Source organism: Amphiura filiformis, chromosome 13, assembly GCF_039555335.1.
Source record: "Amphiura filiformis chromosome 13, Afil_fr2py, whole genome shotgun sequence".
NCBI lineage: Eukaryota > Metazoa > Echinodermata > Ophiuroidea > Amphilepidida > Amphiuridae > Amphiura > Amphiura filiformis.
This window is the reverse complement of record NC_092640.1, coordinates 3,281,690-3,298,290: the sequence shown is the minus strand read 5'-3', so window position 1 is coordinate 3,298,290 and position 16,601 is coordinate 3,281,690. Positions and strand designations below refer to the sequence as shown.

At 36.8% G+C, this 16,601-nt stretch overlaps 1 protein-coding gene across 1 annotated transcript in view; it reads left to right on the top strand.

Moving 5' to 3' along the window:
* The window catches only part of LOC140167166 (uncharacterized), a 42,532-nt gene extending 30,324 nt beyond the window's left edge, over positions 1-12,208 (top strand). Inside the window, exons 3-4 of the mRNA XM_072190538.1 lie at positions 4,817-4,971; positions 9,100-12,208. Coding sequence (XP_072046639.1) covers positions 4,817-4,971; positions 9,100-10,385 — 1,441 coding nt within the window. The 3' untranslated portion in view covers positions 10,386-12,208. The remainder of the gene's footprint in view (positions 1-4,816; positions 4,972-9,099) is intronic.
* The last annotated feature ends 4,393 nt before the right edge of the window (positions 12,209-16,601 follow it).

The window sequence follows — 16,601 nt, the reverse complement described above, 5'->3', positions numbered from 1 at the left end:
GTAAAATCAGTATATATTTTAGGAACTTTCTTTCTAAATTGAAAATTTGGCAAATTCGCTGGTCCTCTTACCATGCACGTTGACCTTATTAGAATATAAAGCACAGGGACAATATAATACTCAATACAAGTTCCAATATCTGTGTGTCTGTCTGTGGTCATAGTGCTTTTCAAGCAGGGTCAAGGTTATCTAGCAGCGGTCTTGCTATAAGTTAATGAAACTGTTTTGATGTCATTACACATCTATTCCAGAAAACTTACACATATGACAATTAGTTGGTAATTGGTGGGAGAGAATAATTGGCAGGACAATTGGTTCTACATTTTAATAGGAGTTTCACAGGATAATAATTAGATGTTATGATAGAAAAGGGTGTAATGTTATGCCCTTAATCAAAAGTCTGCTATCAAAACCTATTTGCACACATGATAAACAATTACCTTTGTTACGAGTCGTACTTGACTCAAGGCCAAAATCACCTTTTACCCGAACTCACACGAATGCACAACACAAATACACTGTTCGTTTAAGCTAACAAAATCTAAGTCTTTAATTGAAAGCAAGTTTCGTTTGGTACAATATAATGACTACAAATGCACATATACATTAATCAAATATAATCACTCTTTATCTATTTTGTACTTAGCCAGCATTCTTCTTCTTGGTGATCATAAAGTTCTTGTAATGTTCTGGACGACTGATGTAATATATCCCTATTCACTTGTCCTGCGACAATCAGCGAAGTCCTTTGTACACTTGCATTGATAACTCCTTGCGTATAAAATCCTTACACGAAAATGGTGTTCTCCAAACACGTTTACAACTCCTTGCGCAATTCTCCTATACTACACTCCTTGCGCCGTTCTCCTATGCTAAACTCCTTGCGCCGTTCTCCTATGCTAAACTCCTTGCGCAGTTCTCCAAATTTGACTCCTTGCGCTGCTTTCTCCAAACTTGGTGCTATTTCCACCTTTCACACAATATCTTCAGGAAGCAGGACTGCGATGCAGTTGTCCCCACTTATTTTGACAGTTGCGTTGAATCAAAATACCAGACTTCAGCAAGTCGACAGAAGAATATATTTCCTTTCTTGGAAGAATAACGTTCTTTGACGTATTCTAGATCTTCTCCGACAACACTGGTAAATAGTAGTACTTTGACTACATAAAATATTTCTGGTTTGTAATTTCCTTTCTTTCAAGGAATTGGACTGTAAGCATAGCCCAGATCAACACTATCAACTGTGACAATAATTGTGTTTACATTTCTTATATATTCTAGCAATTTGACCTGCGGGTCACGATTAGAGTTTGAAATAAAAATAAAAAAAAAAAAAAAAAAAAAAAAAAAAAAAAAAAAAAAAAAAAAAGCATGGGAAAAACCCCATTCTATTATGGGCCATTTACTACCTTCACATTATGCTCAATCTGGGAAATTCCAAAGTCTTAATTATAACGTTAACCTTTCACATTACATCACTTCCTGAGGGGAAATCCCATTACTTCACTTCCTGAGGGTTTTTCCCATGATGTCATTCTTTCTTTATACAGTCTCAGGGATTTCCCCTTGACATAAATAAATAGTCTTCACAAATGATGTTGTTATTTCCATCATAGGGGTTTTCCAGAAAAGTCTTGGTAAACAAACTATTGCATGATTATAAAGGTAAATTCCCCTAATTTCATGAAATACAATTATACAGGGTACATCACACCCTCCCCCTTAAAAGAAGAAAGTTTGAATGTAATGAACACTTTCTTAAAGTCTTTTTCATTCACATGAACTTATAACAATGTCAACTTGGAAGTTACATTATAACTTGTACATTTTACACAGTGACTACTTGCCACACACATGTTCCTTTTTAAAGAAATTTTTTGTTTGTAAAAACATACAGAATCTTGATCTGCTTGCTTTCTTGAATCTCTGAATTTTAATCTGTACGCTTCAGGCACCAGTTCATAGGCCTTGAGAACTGCCTGTTTGACTTTTGTTTTTCAAGTTCCAATTTTGCTATCTTTTCCTTTTCTTCTGTTTCAAATTTTTGGTGCTCCAGCGCCATCTTTTCTTGGCGTGCTTTGTCTTCCATTGCTAGTTTTTGTTTTTCAATGTCTAGCCGTTCTTGTTTTTCTTTATTTTCATTCTCTAACTTGATCATTTCCAGTTTTTCTTTTTGGTCCATTTCTATTTTCTTTTGGTCCATTTCCATTTCCTTCATTTCTAATTGAATTTCCAACTCTTTCAATTTAAATGCTGAGTCTCCACCAATTTCAGTTTCTACTGCAAGTTTCTCTTCCAAATAGGATTCATCAAAAATGTCCTCCCCGACCAAAACATCAATCAAGGCATTTTTGATTATTTGCTTTCTTGTAGCTTGCTTTACTTTCAAGTCATAATGTTTGGCAAATGCCAATAAATCAGGCTTCTTCAACTCATCAAACTTCTCCCAATTTATAGTTTCAAGAAACTCTTCTGCATTGAACTCTGCCATACTGTACTTTCACTTTCAAGACTCAGTATATTAATGTCAACTTTTTTACAGTGTAAATCCCGGACGACGAGCCCCCAATTTTGTTACGAGTCGTACTTGACTCAAGGCCAAAATCACCTTTTACCCGAACTCACACGAATGCACAACACAAATACGCTGTTCGTTTAAGCTAACAAAATCTAAGTCTTTAATTGAAAGCAAGTTTCGTTTGGTACAATATAATGACTACAAATGCACATATACATTAATCAAATATAATCACTCTTTATCTATTTTGTACTTAGCCAGCATTCTTCTTCTTGGTGATCATAAAGTTCTTGTAATGTTCTGGACGACTGATGTAATATATCCCTATTCACTTGTCCTGCGACAATCAGCGAAGTCCTTTGTACACTTGCATTGATAACTCCTTGCGTATAAAATCCTTACACGAAAATGGTGTTCTCCAAACACGTTTACAACTCCTTGCGCAATTCTCCTATACTACACTCCTTGCGCCGTTCTCCTATGCTAAACTCCTTGCGCCGTTCTCCTATGCTAAACTCCTTGCGCCGTTCTCCTATGCTAAACTCCTTGCGCAGTTCTCCAAATTTGACTCCTTGCGCTGCTTTCTCCAAACTTGGTGCTATTTCCACCTTTCACACAATATCTTCAGGAAGCAGGACTGCGATGCAGTTGTCCCCACTTATTTTGACAGTTGCGTTGAATCAAAATACCAGACTTCAGCAAGTCGACAGAAGAATATATTTCCTTTCTTGGAAGAATAACGTTCTTTGACGTATTCTAGATCTTCTCCGACAACACTGGTAAATAGTAGTACTTTGACTACATAAAATATTTCTGGTTTGTAATTTCCTTTCTTTCAAGGAATTGGACTGTAAGCATAGCCCAGATCAACACTATCAACTGTGACAATAATTGTGTTTACATTTCTTATATATCAAGCATGGGAAAAACCCCATTCTATTATGGGCCATTTACTTCCTTCACATTATGCTCAATCTGGGAAATTCCAAAGTCTTAATTATAACATTAACCTTTCACATGACATCACTTCCTGAGGGGAAATCCCATTACATCACTTCCTGAGGGTTTTTCCCATGATGCCATTCTTTCTTTATACAGTCTCAGGGATTTCCCCTTGACATAAATAAATAGTCTTCACAAATGATGTTGTTATTTCCATCATAGGGGTTTTCCAGAAAAGTCTTGGTAAACAAACTATTGCATGATTATAAAGGTAAATTCCCCTAATTTCATGAAATACAATTATACAGGGTACATCACACCTTCTTTTGGATAAGTTGATTAACTTCATATATTTTGGTCTATAATAATGATGATATAAATCAGAAAAATGGAGCTTTAATGCAGATGTAACGAATTATGTTCCTATACGTATATCACTAGTCTTTAACCATGCTAACAAAATTAATACAATAGCTTTGGGTTTCAGTATGTGTAGTCCTATAATATATTTGTTGTTTATATATGTATTCCAAAAATAATTATTCTTGATATAGTGTTTAATATTCTGTGTGTTTAAATTTTAAAAACTAGATTGTTATGAATTAATCTATGCTAAAAGATGCGAATGTTGTTTGCTTTGACAAGTTATACAATTATACTATAAAGACAGTTTTGACGTAAGTGAGAGAAGAATACATAAACTATTGGGCAAAATCGCTAATGAATTAGCTTCCGAAATTCTTAAGGATGTAGAATGGATCACATCAAATGATCACATTTGGTACCAAATGATCACATTTGGTGCTAAATGTTATTAAATGTTTGGAATTTATTTCATCTTATTTCAAATTTATGTAACAACGTAAAGACTGATTTTGAGAGAATAGCCCCAAATGAATTTGGCTCAAAATACAACCATAATCTTTACACTTAAAAATTATTTTTACTGAATATTTATATTTTAAAAACGAAATCTAATGTTACTCATTGTAATTCATCCTTTTGCCGGTACATCCCTTTTAAAGGGATTTTTATTACACTTGCGCTGGGATCACTGAATGGGCCTCTAATTACGAACCGTGTAATTCTAGTTTTTAATGGTTCAATCTTGCGATGATATTCCTGCAGTCAATGGTACGGTACTCAATTTAAATTAGGTATCTCCTTACAATGCGAATTTATGACGCAAGCTTGTATTTCTTAGCTTTGTCATGTTTGTCAAAATATCAGTGTTTTGAAATAAAAGTGTCCCATTTATTGTTTTGGTGGACATGATGTAAATAGTATTTGTGGTTTCTGTTTCAAATCACTGAATCACTAAACATCAATAATTGTTTCTAAATTGTTTCTAAACAGGTTACTATACAAATTTATAAAGAGGCGCCAATATGATTCATACGATGTTCAGGTGAATGTTGTACGTCTAATTGAAGCCTTCGTGGAATCTGCACCGCAGCTTGTTCTTCAGTTGTACATCATGACACAAATGACAAGTGTTAAATGGCTAACAGGTGAGCTTGTGTGTCTAGGGGTGCATGAGTGCGAGTATAATAATCTGCTCCATACGAGGACAAACACGGGATCTCATATTTAAACCGAAGCCCGAACCGAAGACCGTCCTCAGCCTAACAGTAGGAAAAATGACTGCAAATAACCTGAACGCGTATTTAAAAGTACGTCCCGTTCCTGGTTTTTTTTATCTAATCTTTCTTTATCGAGTTTATTACTGCATTCAGTGACTAGACTAGCACTGCTTTCCAAACAGACCCGAATGTAAACTTATACATAATATACATATATTGCAAGTAAATATAAATCCTATATCGGCAATGTTCCCGGCCCTTTTTACTGGTTGGAAAACCCCGGGTCATTCACTACCAAAACCCAGCTCTCGCCCGGCTAAACTCCCCGCCTAATTTCCCTGGGCATTGGCCATTGTCAATTTTTAGTCAAATCCCGTGTTACATGATGTTAAGTTCTGGGCCATCCCTGGGTACCCAGGGGCCGGTGTTGCAATTGACAGGTGCATTACTTTGAATTTATGACTTTGATTAGGCCAAAAAAAAAAAAAGGTTTGTCTCAAAGCTGACGAGTGATCTGAAAACAAATGCGAAATGCGATTTTTTTTTTTTTTTTTTTTTTTCCAACTTGATATTTTTATGGTGTGTCAAAATTGAAAATTAGTGTGGTGGCTGTCGAATTCAGCAGTGCCAGTGTTGTCTATACCCATCATTTCCAACACACAAGCTATCGGAGCACATGGATTCTCGCCGTTAAGTATTTCTAAAGCAACATCTTTTAGTGTGTTCGTAGTTTTGGTTTTGTGTAAAACCATCCTTTCTCTTTATTTTTCCCGGATAATTTGATTTTCAAGATCACAAACTCGGATGATGCTGCCGCTGAATCCATGAAGACTTCGGGTGGGAGGATTAATACTCGCCATGTATTTAATATTTAAATTAAACAAACGTCATCGTGCGTCATAGTCATTCATATTGCCACGCACGTAAAATGACAACATTAAAATGTTGATGAATATTCAGCGAGTACTCGAGTACATGGTGTACAATTAAGATTTTTTATTGTAGGATCGGTCTTAAAAATAGTATGATTTAAATACGCATGCAGGTGTGTCGTTCAGACTACAACAGTGTCATCGTAGGTGACTTTTTAGTTAGGCTGTTTTAAATTCTTGATCCAGGAGACGCACTGTGCGATGTTCGATGTTTTTTGATATTTTTATTTTGAGAAAAAAAATCTGATTTTCGCCGAATTTTTCGGGAAAAAAAAATAAAAAAAAAAAATTTGAAATAAAAAAAATTTCCGCATTTCTTTTTTTTCCAAATCGCGCGATTTTACAAATGCGCGCGTCTATGGCAAGCCAAGGGGGCCAAAAGCGTGGAACAGCTACGCGTAGCTTCTTTCTCGTTACGAGCAGCTGTTTGACCAATCAAAATAGTCAAATTTAATCACGTGGTTGGGTCGTTAGCTGCGCGTAGTATAGTTATAGGTATCCTCTTTCACAATTATTATCTTGTAATTAATTTACGGAATTAGCATAGATAACGAACGGGTAAAGGAGGCCAAATCACAGCACGTGTCAAGAGAACATGTTGCTAATGCCTGGCTAAAATGACACAAAGCATATTTATTTAGTGCTTCCAAGTTTACACCGTGTTTAATAGCAAGTAACTTTATAATACTCGGGCTGTATTAGCGGTGCAGGGGATATGAAGGTCAAACAACAACTATTACTGATGTAAAGCGCTGTGTAAAGATATTGCAGGGAAAGCGATATCACATGCCACTGTGTAAATATGGAGAGAATAAAATGGGTCATCATTTTTTTTTCGGAACGGGGGGTTTCCTAAATTTACAAAAAGTCGGCGTCAATAAATTGCGGCCCTCACCCCCGACTCCCACCACCGATACACCGTACCCCTAGACAGGCTAAAATTGTATTGAAATCAGTCTTTTGAATACAATAAACACACTATCTGTAGTCATCTTGTGACTCCCTACATTTTGTCATTATCAATAAACCCTTATTTTTCTTTCCAAAAAAGTATGACCCCCTATATTTGGGATCCCCACCCGAAGAAAATGATAGCCCCCTAAATATAGAACAATCATCATTCTGTTCAGATATTACTTTAATAGCACCTATACCATTTTTTGCTGATATACTACAGATATTTTCATTTACAAAAATTAACAACGTAATATTTGTGAGAGAGGATGTTTACATCAGCTCCACGTGTTTAAAACCGCGAATCTGATTGGTTAATAAGCTGCACGTAACGAGAAAGAAGCTGCGCGTAGCTAGTCCCACGTTCTGAGCCGCTTAGCTTGCCATACGCGTCAGCTTTGAGACGAACTTTTTTTTGTTTTGGCCTTACATAATTAGGTCATAATCATTTAGAGTATTTTTTTGGTTGCACGCGTTATTAAAGGGGGTGGGTGCATGGGAGTGGGGCTTGTGTGCACACTGTGGATTTCATATACATGTATATATTTCTTTCACTGATCATTATTACACTCAGAACGGTGGTCACCAGCTTCCATTGTTATGCGTAGTCGCGCTAAAAGTCAATCGATACATGTTGAAATCAGCACAATTCAGAGATACACTTTTTTGCTATGAAATTCATTTTCTCGGTCAAATATAAAGCAATATTTTTTTCAGTTAAAAACATAGTGCTTGGATATACATTTTTTTTAAATCCTGGTGTTAATTTGTTTTTTTAAGATTCTTGATTTTTATAGGCCTTAACCTCGCCCGCGAGCTTTTTTCGGAATTCATTTTTTAGCGTTTCAAACTAATATAGTTTGCTAAAGAAAGATATTTCCCACCTTGGTAAGGCATATCATGTGGGTCTATATATTTTAAAAAACTTTAAAAAGTTTCGTCAGAATTTCCGTTTTGATTTCAACCTTTTTCACTTCATACTCCTAAAATGTCAAACTCAGTACTTTTTATTTCGAAAGCAACCAGCAGAAATAATCGATATTTCCATTGTTGTCATCCAGGTCCTTTTTGTATTGAAAGCAAGGGTTACTCAACCAGCGATTTGGTAGCCCAAATTTTCCAATTGGGTGCTCTGGTAAAGTTAAATATCATTTACATTTCTGGGGTCAAAGAAACACGTTAATTAAAAACAAAACAAATAATAAACATCACTCACGTGACATCGTGCTTGGGTCAAGTGTCATGTCTGAGATTTTCTTTGCCATGTTCAACACTGTGGCTTTTCACAATCTTCTTACGGTATCCCAGGGAAATCGATTCACAATGCTACCGGTACTAGCCTCAGATTTCATGCGTTGATTTTGAAAAAAATTCAGCCGGAAGTAAAAAATGGTGAAATCAAAACGGAAATTTTTGACAAAACTATGATATATAGGTCACGGTGATGTGCGTTAGAAAGTTGGGGAAAATCCTTCATTAGCGAACTATATTACTTTGAAAAGCTAAAAGGTTTATTAAAAAAAAAAAAAAAAAAATCAGTATCAAGCATTATAGTTTTTCCTGAAATTTACTGACAAAATTGCTTTTCATTTGACCGAGAAGATTAATGTTACATTGAAAAGGTGTAACTCAAAATTGTGCTAATTTCAACACCAAATGCGATCGTTTGTATTGCCTTATTAAATGACTGAGTGAGCCTTGTACAACAGTAGCCATCGGTTGACCACCGTTCTGAGTGATTAGGCTATACTCACTTATAGTATTTTCACCGGTTGTGTACAAATTTGAATTCTCTGACCTCTTGTATCTATTCAAAGACACTAAAATCGTCATCATATCCGCTTCAGAAGCTGAGATACGGTAAATTATATGTTATGACGGCCATTTTGGCGGCCATCTTGGATAACAAAAATTCCCCACAGCGGATTTTTGCGGATTTTGGATTTGTTGTTCTACAATGCATTCTGCTTATCTGGTGCAAAAATCAGCTTGTTAACAATTGTTTCCGGGCAGGACCTGTTTTTTTTTATATCTTCAACGACCTCACTAATTGTACATGTATAAAGTGAACATGTCGACCTCTAATTTATCACTGCGTCGGTTAGGCAAATGTTTAAAAAGATGTACAAAAGTACTAATTATACTAATATTTTTTAACTTTCTTTCTCAGTTGTCAGTGTTGTCTTCTCCGTGTCGTCGTTGATGTGGGTATCCAGATCAACGTACGCATTGACGATTCAGCCATTGCGTAGCAAACACACTAGGCCTAGATTGGAAGGATATAGATTGCTTGCTGCTCACGTCTGCCTGTCGGCGTGGCTTCTACTGACAATTTTCCCAACTGCGATATCAATGGCACTCTTTGCTTCCTACTACACGTGGAGAATTGTTCCTGTCGTTACAGTGTATTATGTAATGAATATGATAGAAAGAGCTATGCTACAACGTACAGAATGGACCTGGGTTGAATTTTTTCATTTGCTCATGTACAGCTTTCCTAGCATGTTTATAACGTGGCTTTTTATATCTACCACAAGGGATAGCCTCACCTCAGTGTTAGTTTTCCTTTGCACACAATTTATAGCCAACACATCAATGTTCCTTCCTTGGTTTGTTGCTGGTGGTTATGATACCTGGTACGGAATACCAGTAGCCGTGGTAGTGTGGTGTGGATACATCGCAGGTATCGTGTTCATGGTAATTCTATTTCACATTACCGGAGAAAACGATAAATTAAAGCCTCAGTTGCCTTGCCTATGTTGTCTATCTAGTCATGACAGTGTATGCCTACATACAGGTGAACAACAAGCAAATTCAGTAATCAATGGTATAGTCGACTTCACCAAAGACAAGTCCGAGTCCGCACCCATACAAGAACAGGAAAAACACCCTGTAACCAGTGGTGAGGTCGTGACCGCCAAACCCGAGTCCGAATCAGTGCACAAACGAGAACAAGGAGAACATCCAATTACCAGTGGTGAGGTCGAGACCACCCAATCAGATTCAGAGTCAGTTCACACACGAGAACAAGAAGAACATCCAGTAACCAGCGGTGAGATCGAGACCACCCAATCCGAGTCCGAATCAGTTCACACACGAGAACAAGAGGAACATCCAGTAACCAGTGGGGAGGTCGAGACCACCCAATCCAAGTCCGAATCAGCTCACACACGAGAACAAGAAAAACATCCAGTTACCAGTGGTGAGGTCGAGACCAGACAATCCGAGTCTGAGGCAGTTCACACACGACAACAAGAAAAACATACAGTTACCAATGGTGAGGTCGAGACCACACAATCCGAGTCAGAGTCAGTTCAAACACGACAACAAGAAGAACATCCAGTTACCAGAGGGGAGGTCGAGACCATCAAATCCGAATCCAAACCAGTTCAACCAGTAAATGTGGTACAGACCACCAAATCCGATTCCGAATCAGTTTACATAGGAGTGGTATAATACAGGTATAGTACAGTTGAGTCCAACAAATCCTAGTCAGTGCACATAAGAGAACAACATGAATATCCAGCAACCTATGTACTGTTCTATGGGCCGTTGTGATATGATTTTCATATGTACACCCGGGCCCCGCTGGAGCAATGCAACTCGAAACTTGGAATCATATTTTTATTCGGTAATAGGCCTCCGTATAATGTAATTAGACAACACCATAAATTAAACCTTACACGGAGTCCTATCAAAACCAAAATTTAAAAAAAAAATCCAAGTTTTGTTCTACATTACATGTACTAGATGCAAAGGTGCGTATCGTGTCTCAATGGCCCATAATAACATAGGCCTGGTCCATGAGGGAGAGGCTGTCACTTTTTTTTTTGTTCATATCATTAAAAGAAAACTTTTCATGCTAATATTTACCGGGGTTATGCGAAAAATAAGAGATTTCTTTAGATGTCAAGGGTGAGAGGAGCTGTCTTCTTGGTGCTTTTAATAGATAGGCGGCACGATTTAGGGCTAGAAATTATTCCTCTGTTTTGAAAGAGAGGGGAAAAACAAAACATTTTGAAAATCGATGCTTTTCTTATGGTGTCCAACTGAAAAACATTCGTCCGTCATGTTATAAAGCCCGCATATTTTGCACTGATCGAGGTATAGTTGAGTTTTACCGTAATATATGTGATTGTTAATCTGTTCGAAATGTTATCTGTTATAGATTAGACTTTACAAGTTCACCAATAGGATCAAAACAGAGAAGAATTATATAATACAATACAAAAGAATGTGAAAATCTGGGACTATGTATTGTTTTCAGTAAAAAAGAGGAGAATAATATAAAACAAAAGATCTGGACAAATATGGTGCTACTTTTTCAAACAGATGGATAAAACAGAGAAAAAAGTTTGTAAACAGAGAAGAAATTTCTTGCCCTTAATTATGCCATAGACACCGTTTTTAGTATGTTTAGGTATGTTCTACAACATCATGGTACGCAGGCCCGGATTAACCATTGCGCCAGATTGGCCTGTGCACAGGGCCCCAAACTTTGCGAGGCCCCAAAATGAAGATGTTAATATTGAAATGCTTGGTTATAAAGAAATCATATTTGCTAAAAAAATTATAAATTAATAATATAATAATTATTACTAATAATTAAGGTACCAGTTGTGTTCACCCCTGTATATCCTAAATAAAGACAAAAGTGTCCAAATTGAAACAAACAGCCAACACCTGTACTCTTTAGCTCTGATTTGGGACCTTATTTGTTGAAATTGGTTAATAATTAAAGGAACGGTGATCTAAAACATAATGAAGAAACGAAATCAAAAGTTGCACTTTTGTGTTCTAATCAATGAAAGCATGACGCTAATTTTAACGTGCTTCTCTTGTTTGCGAACGCTTTCTGTACAAATCAATAGGGCATGCAATGGAGAAGCGGGCCTGTGGACAACACGCGCGCATCACATCTCGCCCTACGCACTTCAACATCACCTCACGGAGTTTGGGCCCTCCAAATTTTGGCCTTGACCAGGGCCCCCAAAAAGGGAAATCCGGCCCTGATGGTTCGACATTTTGTTTATATCATTTTGCTGGTATTATTGTTGTTTCAGTTAGTTTTGCTTTTAATTTTTAAAATGTGCGTTTCTTTTAATATTAATTTGTTCATGCTACTATAGTGTGCAGTGCATAAGGTACCAGTTTTTGAATATGACCCCACAATCAAAGTACGTGAAAGTTGATTTAGAAAAAACAGTGTTGGCCAGAATGTTCTCTTATTGCTCCTGCTTGCTACAATTTCATTGTTAATTTTTGTTTTTTGAAATTTGTTCCCCTTATTTTGTCAAAATGATTCATTTAGTGCCCCCATTGACAATTTGTTGTTAAATTATAAACACGACGCAAAATGTTATAAACATGTATCAACACGTTCGCGTGTTCAAAATATTCACACTTTTACGTGTTACTCTAGTAAATCTACGTATTTTCAGGCGTTAATAAGACAGTGAACACTGTGTATACGTCATTGTAGAAGCGTTTACCATTGATGTTTATCATGTTTATTTTAACTAAGTGTACTGTTACTCTAGTAGGACCTACAGTGTGCAGAAGGTGCTTCGAAGTCAGGGGCGTAGCAAGTGCCTCGGAGACCATGGACAAGAAACAGCGCGGGTAGCAGGGCCGGATTTACCATTGGGCCAGAGGGGCCCCAAAAATGGCCCAGTACATGTTCCTCTTAGCCCGACAACTCCATGTTTTGGACCAAAATATGGTAAAATTGCACAATTTTGCGCGTATCATACAAGCCCTTCACATAGCAAAATTCACCTTCATTTTGGGCTAAAATGGTCTGAAATTGAACATTTATTTCGCGCGTAAATGTTCTAGTAAGATCGAAACAAATTATGCTTATCTCACTCTTATTTGCAATGCTTCTGCCACCACTGTCGATCTTATAGTAGGCCCCCAATTTGTAAACAAAACCAAAGCCTTCCTCACGGTGAGTTTGGGGCCTCCAAATTTTGGCCTGGCCCAGGTAAATTCGGCCCTGCCTTTGAGCATCTTCTTAATCAGCGCTTATTTCGTTTTTTCTTTTGCTTGGGCCCCTGAACCCCTGGGACCCATGGACCTCGTCCCCCCTCTTGCTACGCCCCTGTTCGAAGGTACTTTTTCGAAGTCCCCCACCCCCATCCCGAAATCCTGCGTACAGGTCTGGTCATTATTCCAGGCTACTGAGCCGTTTGATATCACAGCTATAAATATGGTTGTGTACCTATTCCAATTGATCAATAGAATTGAGTGACTTTTTATATAGGATCATAATAATAATGGTTAATATACCTTTAATGTATAGAATGTTGCTTTTAATGTATATGTCTTTTATTGGCTAATATTGCTTTTAATGTCTATGTATATTGCAAGGCCCAATATATTGTTTACTTGTCCTCGCCCGACCAATCCTAATCTTGAAAACCTAGAAAAAAGTTTTTACTTAAATAAATACCGAACGCTAATTTCGGAATTTTTTTAAAAACGGGTTGTTTTTTGTCAAAGATTTAAAACCGTTACTTTACACTCCTATACTGTTTTTAATAATGGAGGAAGTGATACAGCAAATTACACAGCAAATTGTGCTTTTTGGCTATTACGATTGTGAGGATTATCATTCATTAATAAATAATATTAATAACTATAATTATGAACTTGAGATTATAATCTGATCTACTGGACTTACGTTTTATGCGTGCCGCGTAAGTTGTTGGTTTTTTTTTCTTTTGCGTACCGCGTAAGTTGGTTGGCCTGATGATGCATCCCAGATAGGATGTGAAATATTGCCACTCATAGAACGTAAGTCCAGTAGATCAGATTATAATCTCAAGTTCTTTTGGCTAGGACAAGCCAACAATTGGTTTGAGCTTAATTAAAACCATTAAACAAGTTAAAAGATAGAACATAGTAATGACAACTATAGGACTTCAATAACAAGGATATCGTCGGTCGCAACACATAGTGGCGTACGTGAAGCACAAAATACGTTTCCGAGCAAAACGTTTTTGAAGGATATGCTACTAGTAACGGTGTCGATACTTCTCCACTGTTATCTATCAGTGGTACGATTCTATTTGAAATTGAAGTTTAAGGTTCAAACTATTAAACTATATCTTTAATAGTTAAAAAGGAATAATTATTACAGGATAATAGCCAGCTCTAATCCTATACGCCACTATGTGAAACGGAAAATTTGGAAAATCACTCTACGCCACTATGTGTTGCGACCGACGATAATTCGTTATGAACACGGCAGAGTGCCGAATACGCAAAATTGCTGTTCTGAGTAAACGGCGTTTGAAAATCTTGGTACCATTCCATTGGTCCTTCTAAAAATTTAGAACATTCGTGAGCACTCATTTGAAATGTATATTATAGAAGTGAATGTACACGAATTATTGGCAATACTTGCATGTTCTGAAATAATCGATATATCCTTCAAAACGCATTTTAACAGCTATTCGGCTTTATGCTGTATCCAAAATGTCTCTACCACTGTGCAGAGAGAGGTCGAATACGCATTCAACTACGTGTACACCAAAGCACGCATTTTTGATTTGGGGCATTTGTGTAGAAATTACTGGTTGTCCTAAGGCTATGTAAACTTACCTTGCTATATAAGTTATAAATAGTCATCCCTGTAATATTTACCAAAAACTCGAGGATTTTAAAGCAAAAATAACAATATTGGCATATATTTTGCGTATGATTTTCCGGGATTTTCCCAATTTCACGGGCACGCACTCACATTATTAAACCACAGCAATATCATGTGGGGAATGTTTGTACTTATTTTGATATCACTAGATAGAAGATACCAACAGCTATACGTTGGTATCAAATATATTAGTATAGGATATGTAGTATAGAAAATTTGGGGTTTCCCGCTATACAATACTATAGATCAACATGATTTGTACAGCTAAGTATACGATTCGTCTCTCTGCCGAATTCATTTATTGCACTTAGGCGCGATTCGTCCAAATCAAAATTTCAATAACTACGTCGGTGAGTAAGATTTACCATTAATTTTTGGTGGAAATACAAGATAACCTGAAACATAATCATAAGCATACAAAAACTCAATTTGCTCAAAATTCTCGATTCGTCACTCTGCCGAATTCATAACGATATGTAACGCAATGTAAATGTGCTATTATGCAATGTACATCAAAAGAAACATATGTTAACTAACTTAATCTAGGGAAGGGTCTGTATATAAAATGTGTACGGGGTGCGCCGACCAGGGGCTATAGTCATATTGGCTATAGGCTTTTGGCCAAAATTAGACTCATCAATATTAGGTTTCGATAGCACTGTAAAAAATTGTCCCCGTTTGCTATACTCAAAACCGGCATACTATATTTGCCGAAAATGCACCCAGAAACATGGAACAGGGAAAATCGTGGGATCTGTCTAGCTTTGTATACTCTAAAACAAATAATTGTACAGTAATCATGGTAACGCTGGACTCTTTGTCGCAGCAGTTGCCGTAATAATGAATTATGTTACTTAGAGCAATAAAATAATCAAGTAGAAATCAGCATACGTTCTCTGGTCATTCGTTTTGTTGTAGTTTTATTTTTTTACTCCAAAGAGTATGGCTCCGGGGAGCATCACCAGCTGGCTGTAGAGTGTGCATAGGCCTTTAGTCAGCAAACACAAAAGGTTTCACAGAAAATGTTTAAATGTTGGGTTTTATAAAGGGCATAAAACTTGCTGCAAAACATTCTTACATAATGTTATTTAAACGTTGACAAAATGTTTGCAAACATGTTTGCCAAAATGTATTTCACCGCAACATTTTGACAACATTTTTTAAGTGTTGTTGCAGTGTTTTTACATACGTTTAAAAATATATAACCCGACATTTAAATGTTATTAATACGTTAATAAAACGTTATAAATGTGTTTTAAAACGTTTTGATAACATTTAAAACCAAAACCAAGAACCCGTTTTATAACGTTTTAAAAACATTTTTGTGTTTGCTGGGCTTTACCTGGAAGATACGGGTCGTTTTAAGGACATAATTGACAGCATTAGACAGCTGCACTTAGTGAACATGAACGCGACACGTAGACGCGCGATGACACTACGTGTTCCGAGTGCTGTCTAATTGTTTCGTACATGGACGCGGTACGTGAACACGTGACGTCATTATAATATGCGCGAACCGCTAGACCCGTGGATTTAAGCGTTTATTCCCCAAAATTGACATTTTCGGTAAATCTCAATTCTTTGCGGTTATACCCGAAATGTCACGCCGATGTGTGCACATCGTTTAGCAAACATCGTTAAGTACTGCATATTTAAAAACAATGAAGTGCGCTGTATTAACGATGTGCACATCGGCGTGACGACATCTTACTTCTAACCGCAACGATTTTACCGTGTCAGACTGAAGTAATATTTAGTGATGTGAAAGTTCACTACATTTGATTACGTCACATTATTTTTTTTTTTTTTTTTTTTTACAAATTCGGCTAAAATACATCACAAAGCAAAGTAAAATTACGCAATACATAAAAAAGAAAACCAAAAGTAAAATAGACCCAATGGGCTAGCCAGGACAAGACACTGTCACCAAAAGGTGTGACTCCCCCAACCCATTGGGACAATTACATAAAAAGATATACTATTGCACTATTTAAACACATTGTGTGTACATCCAC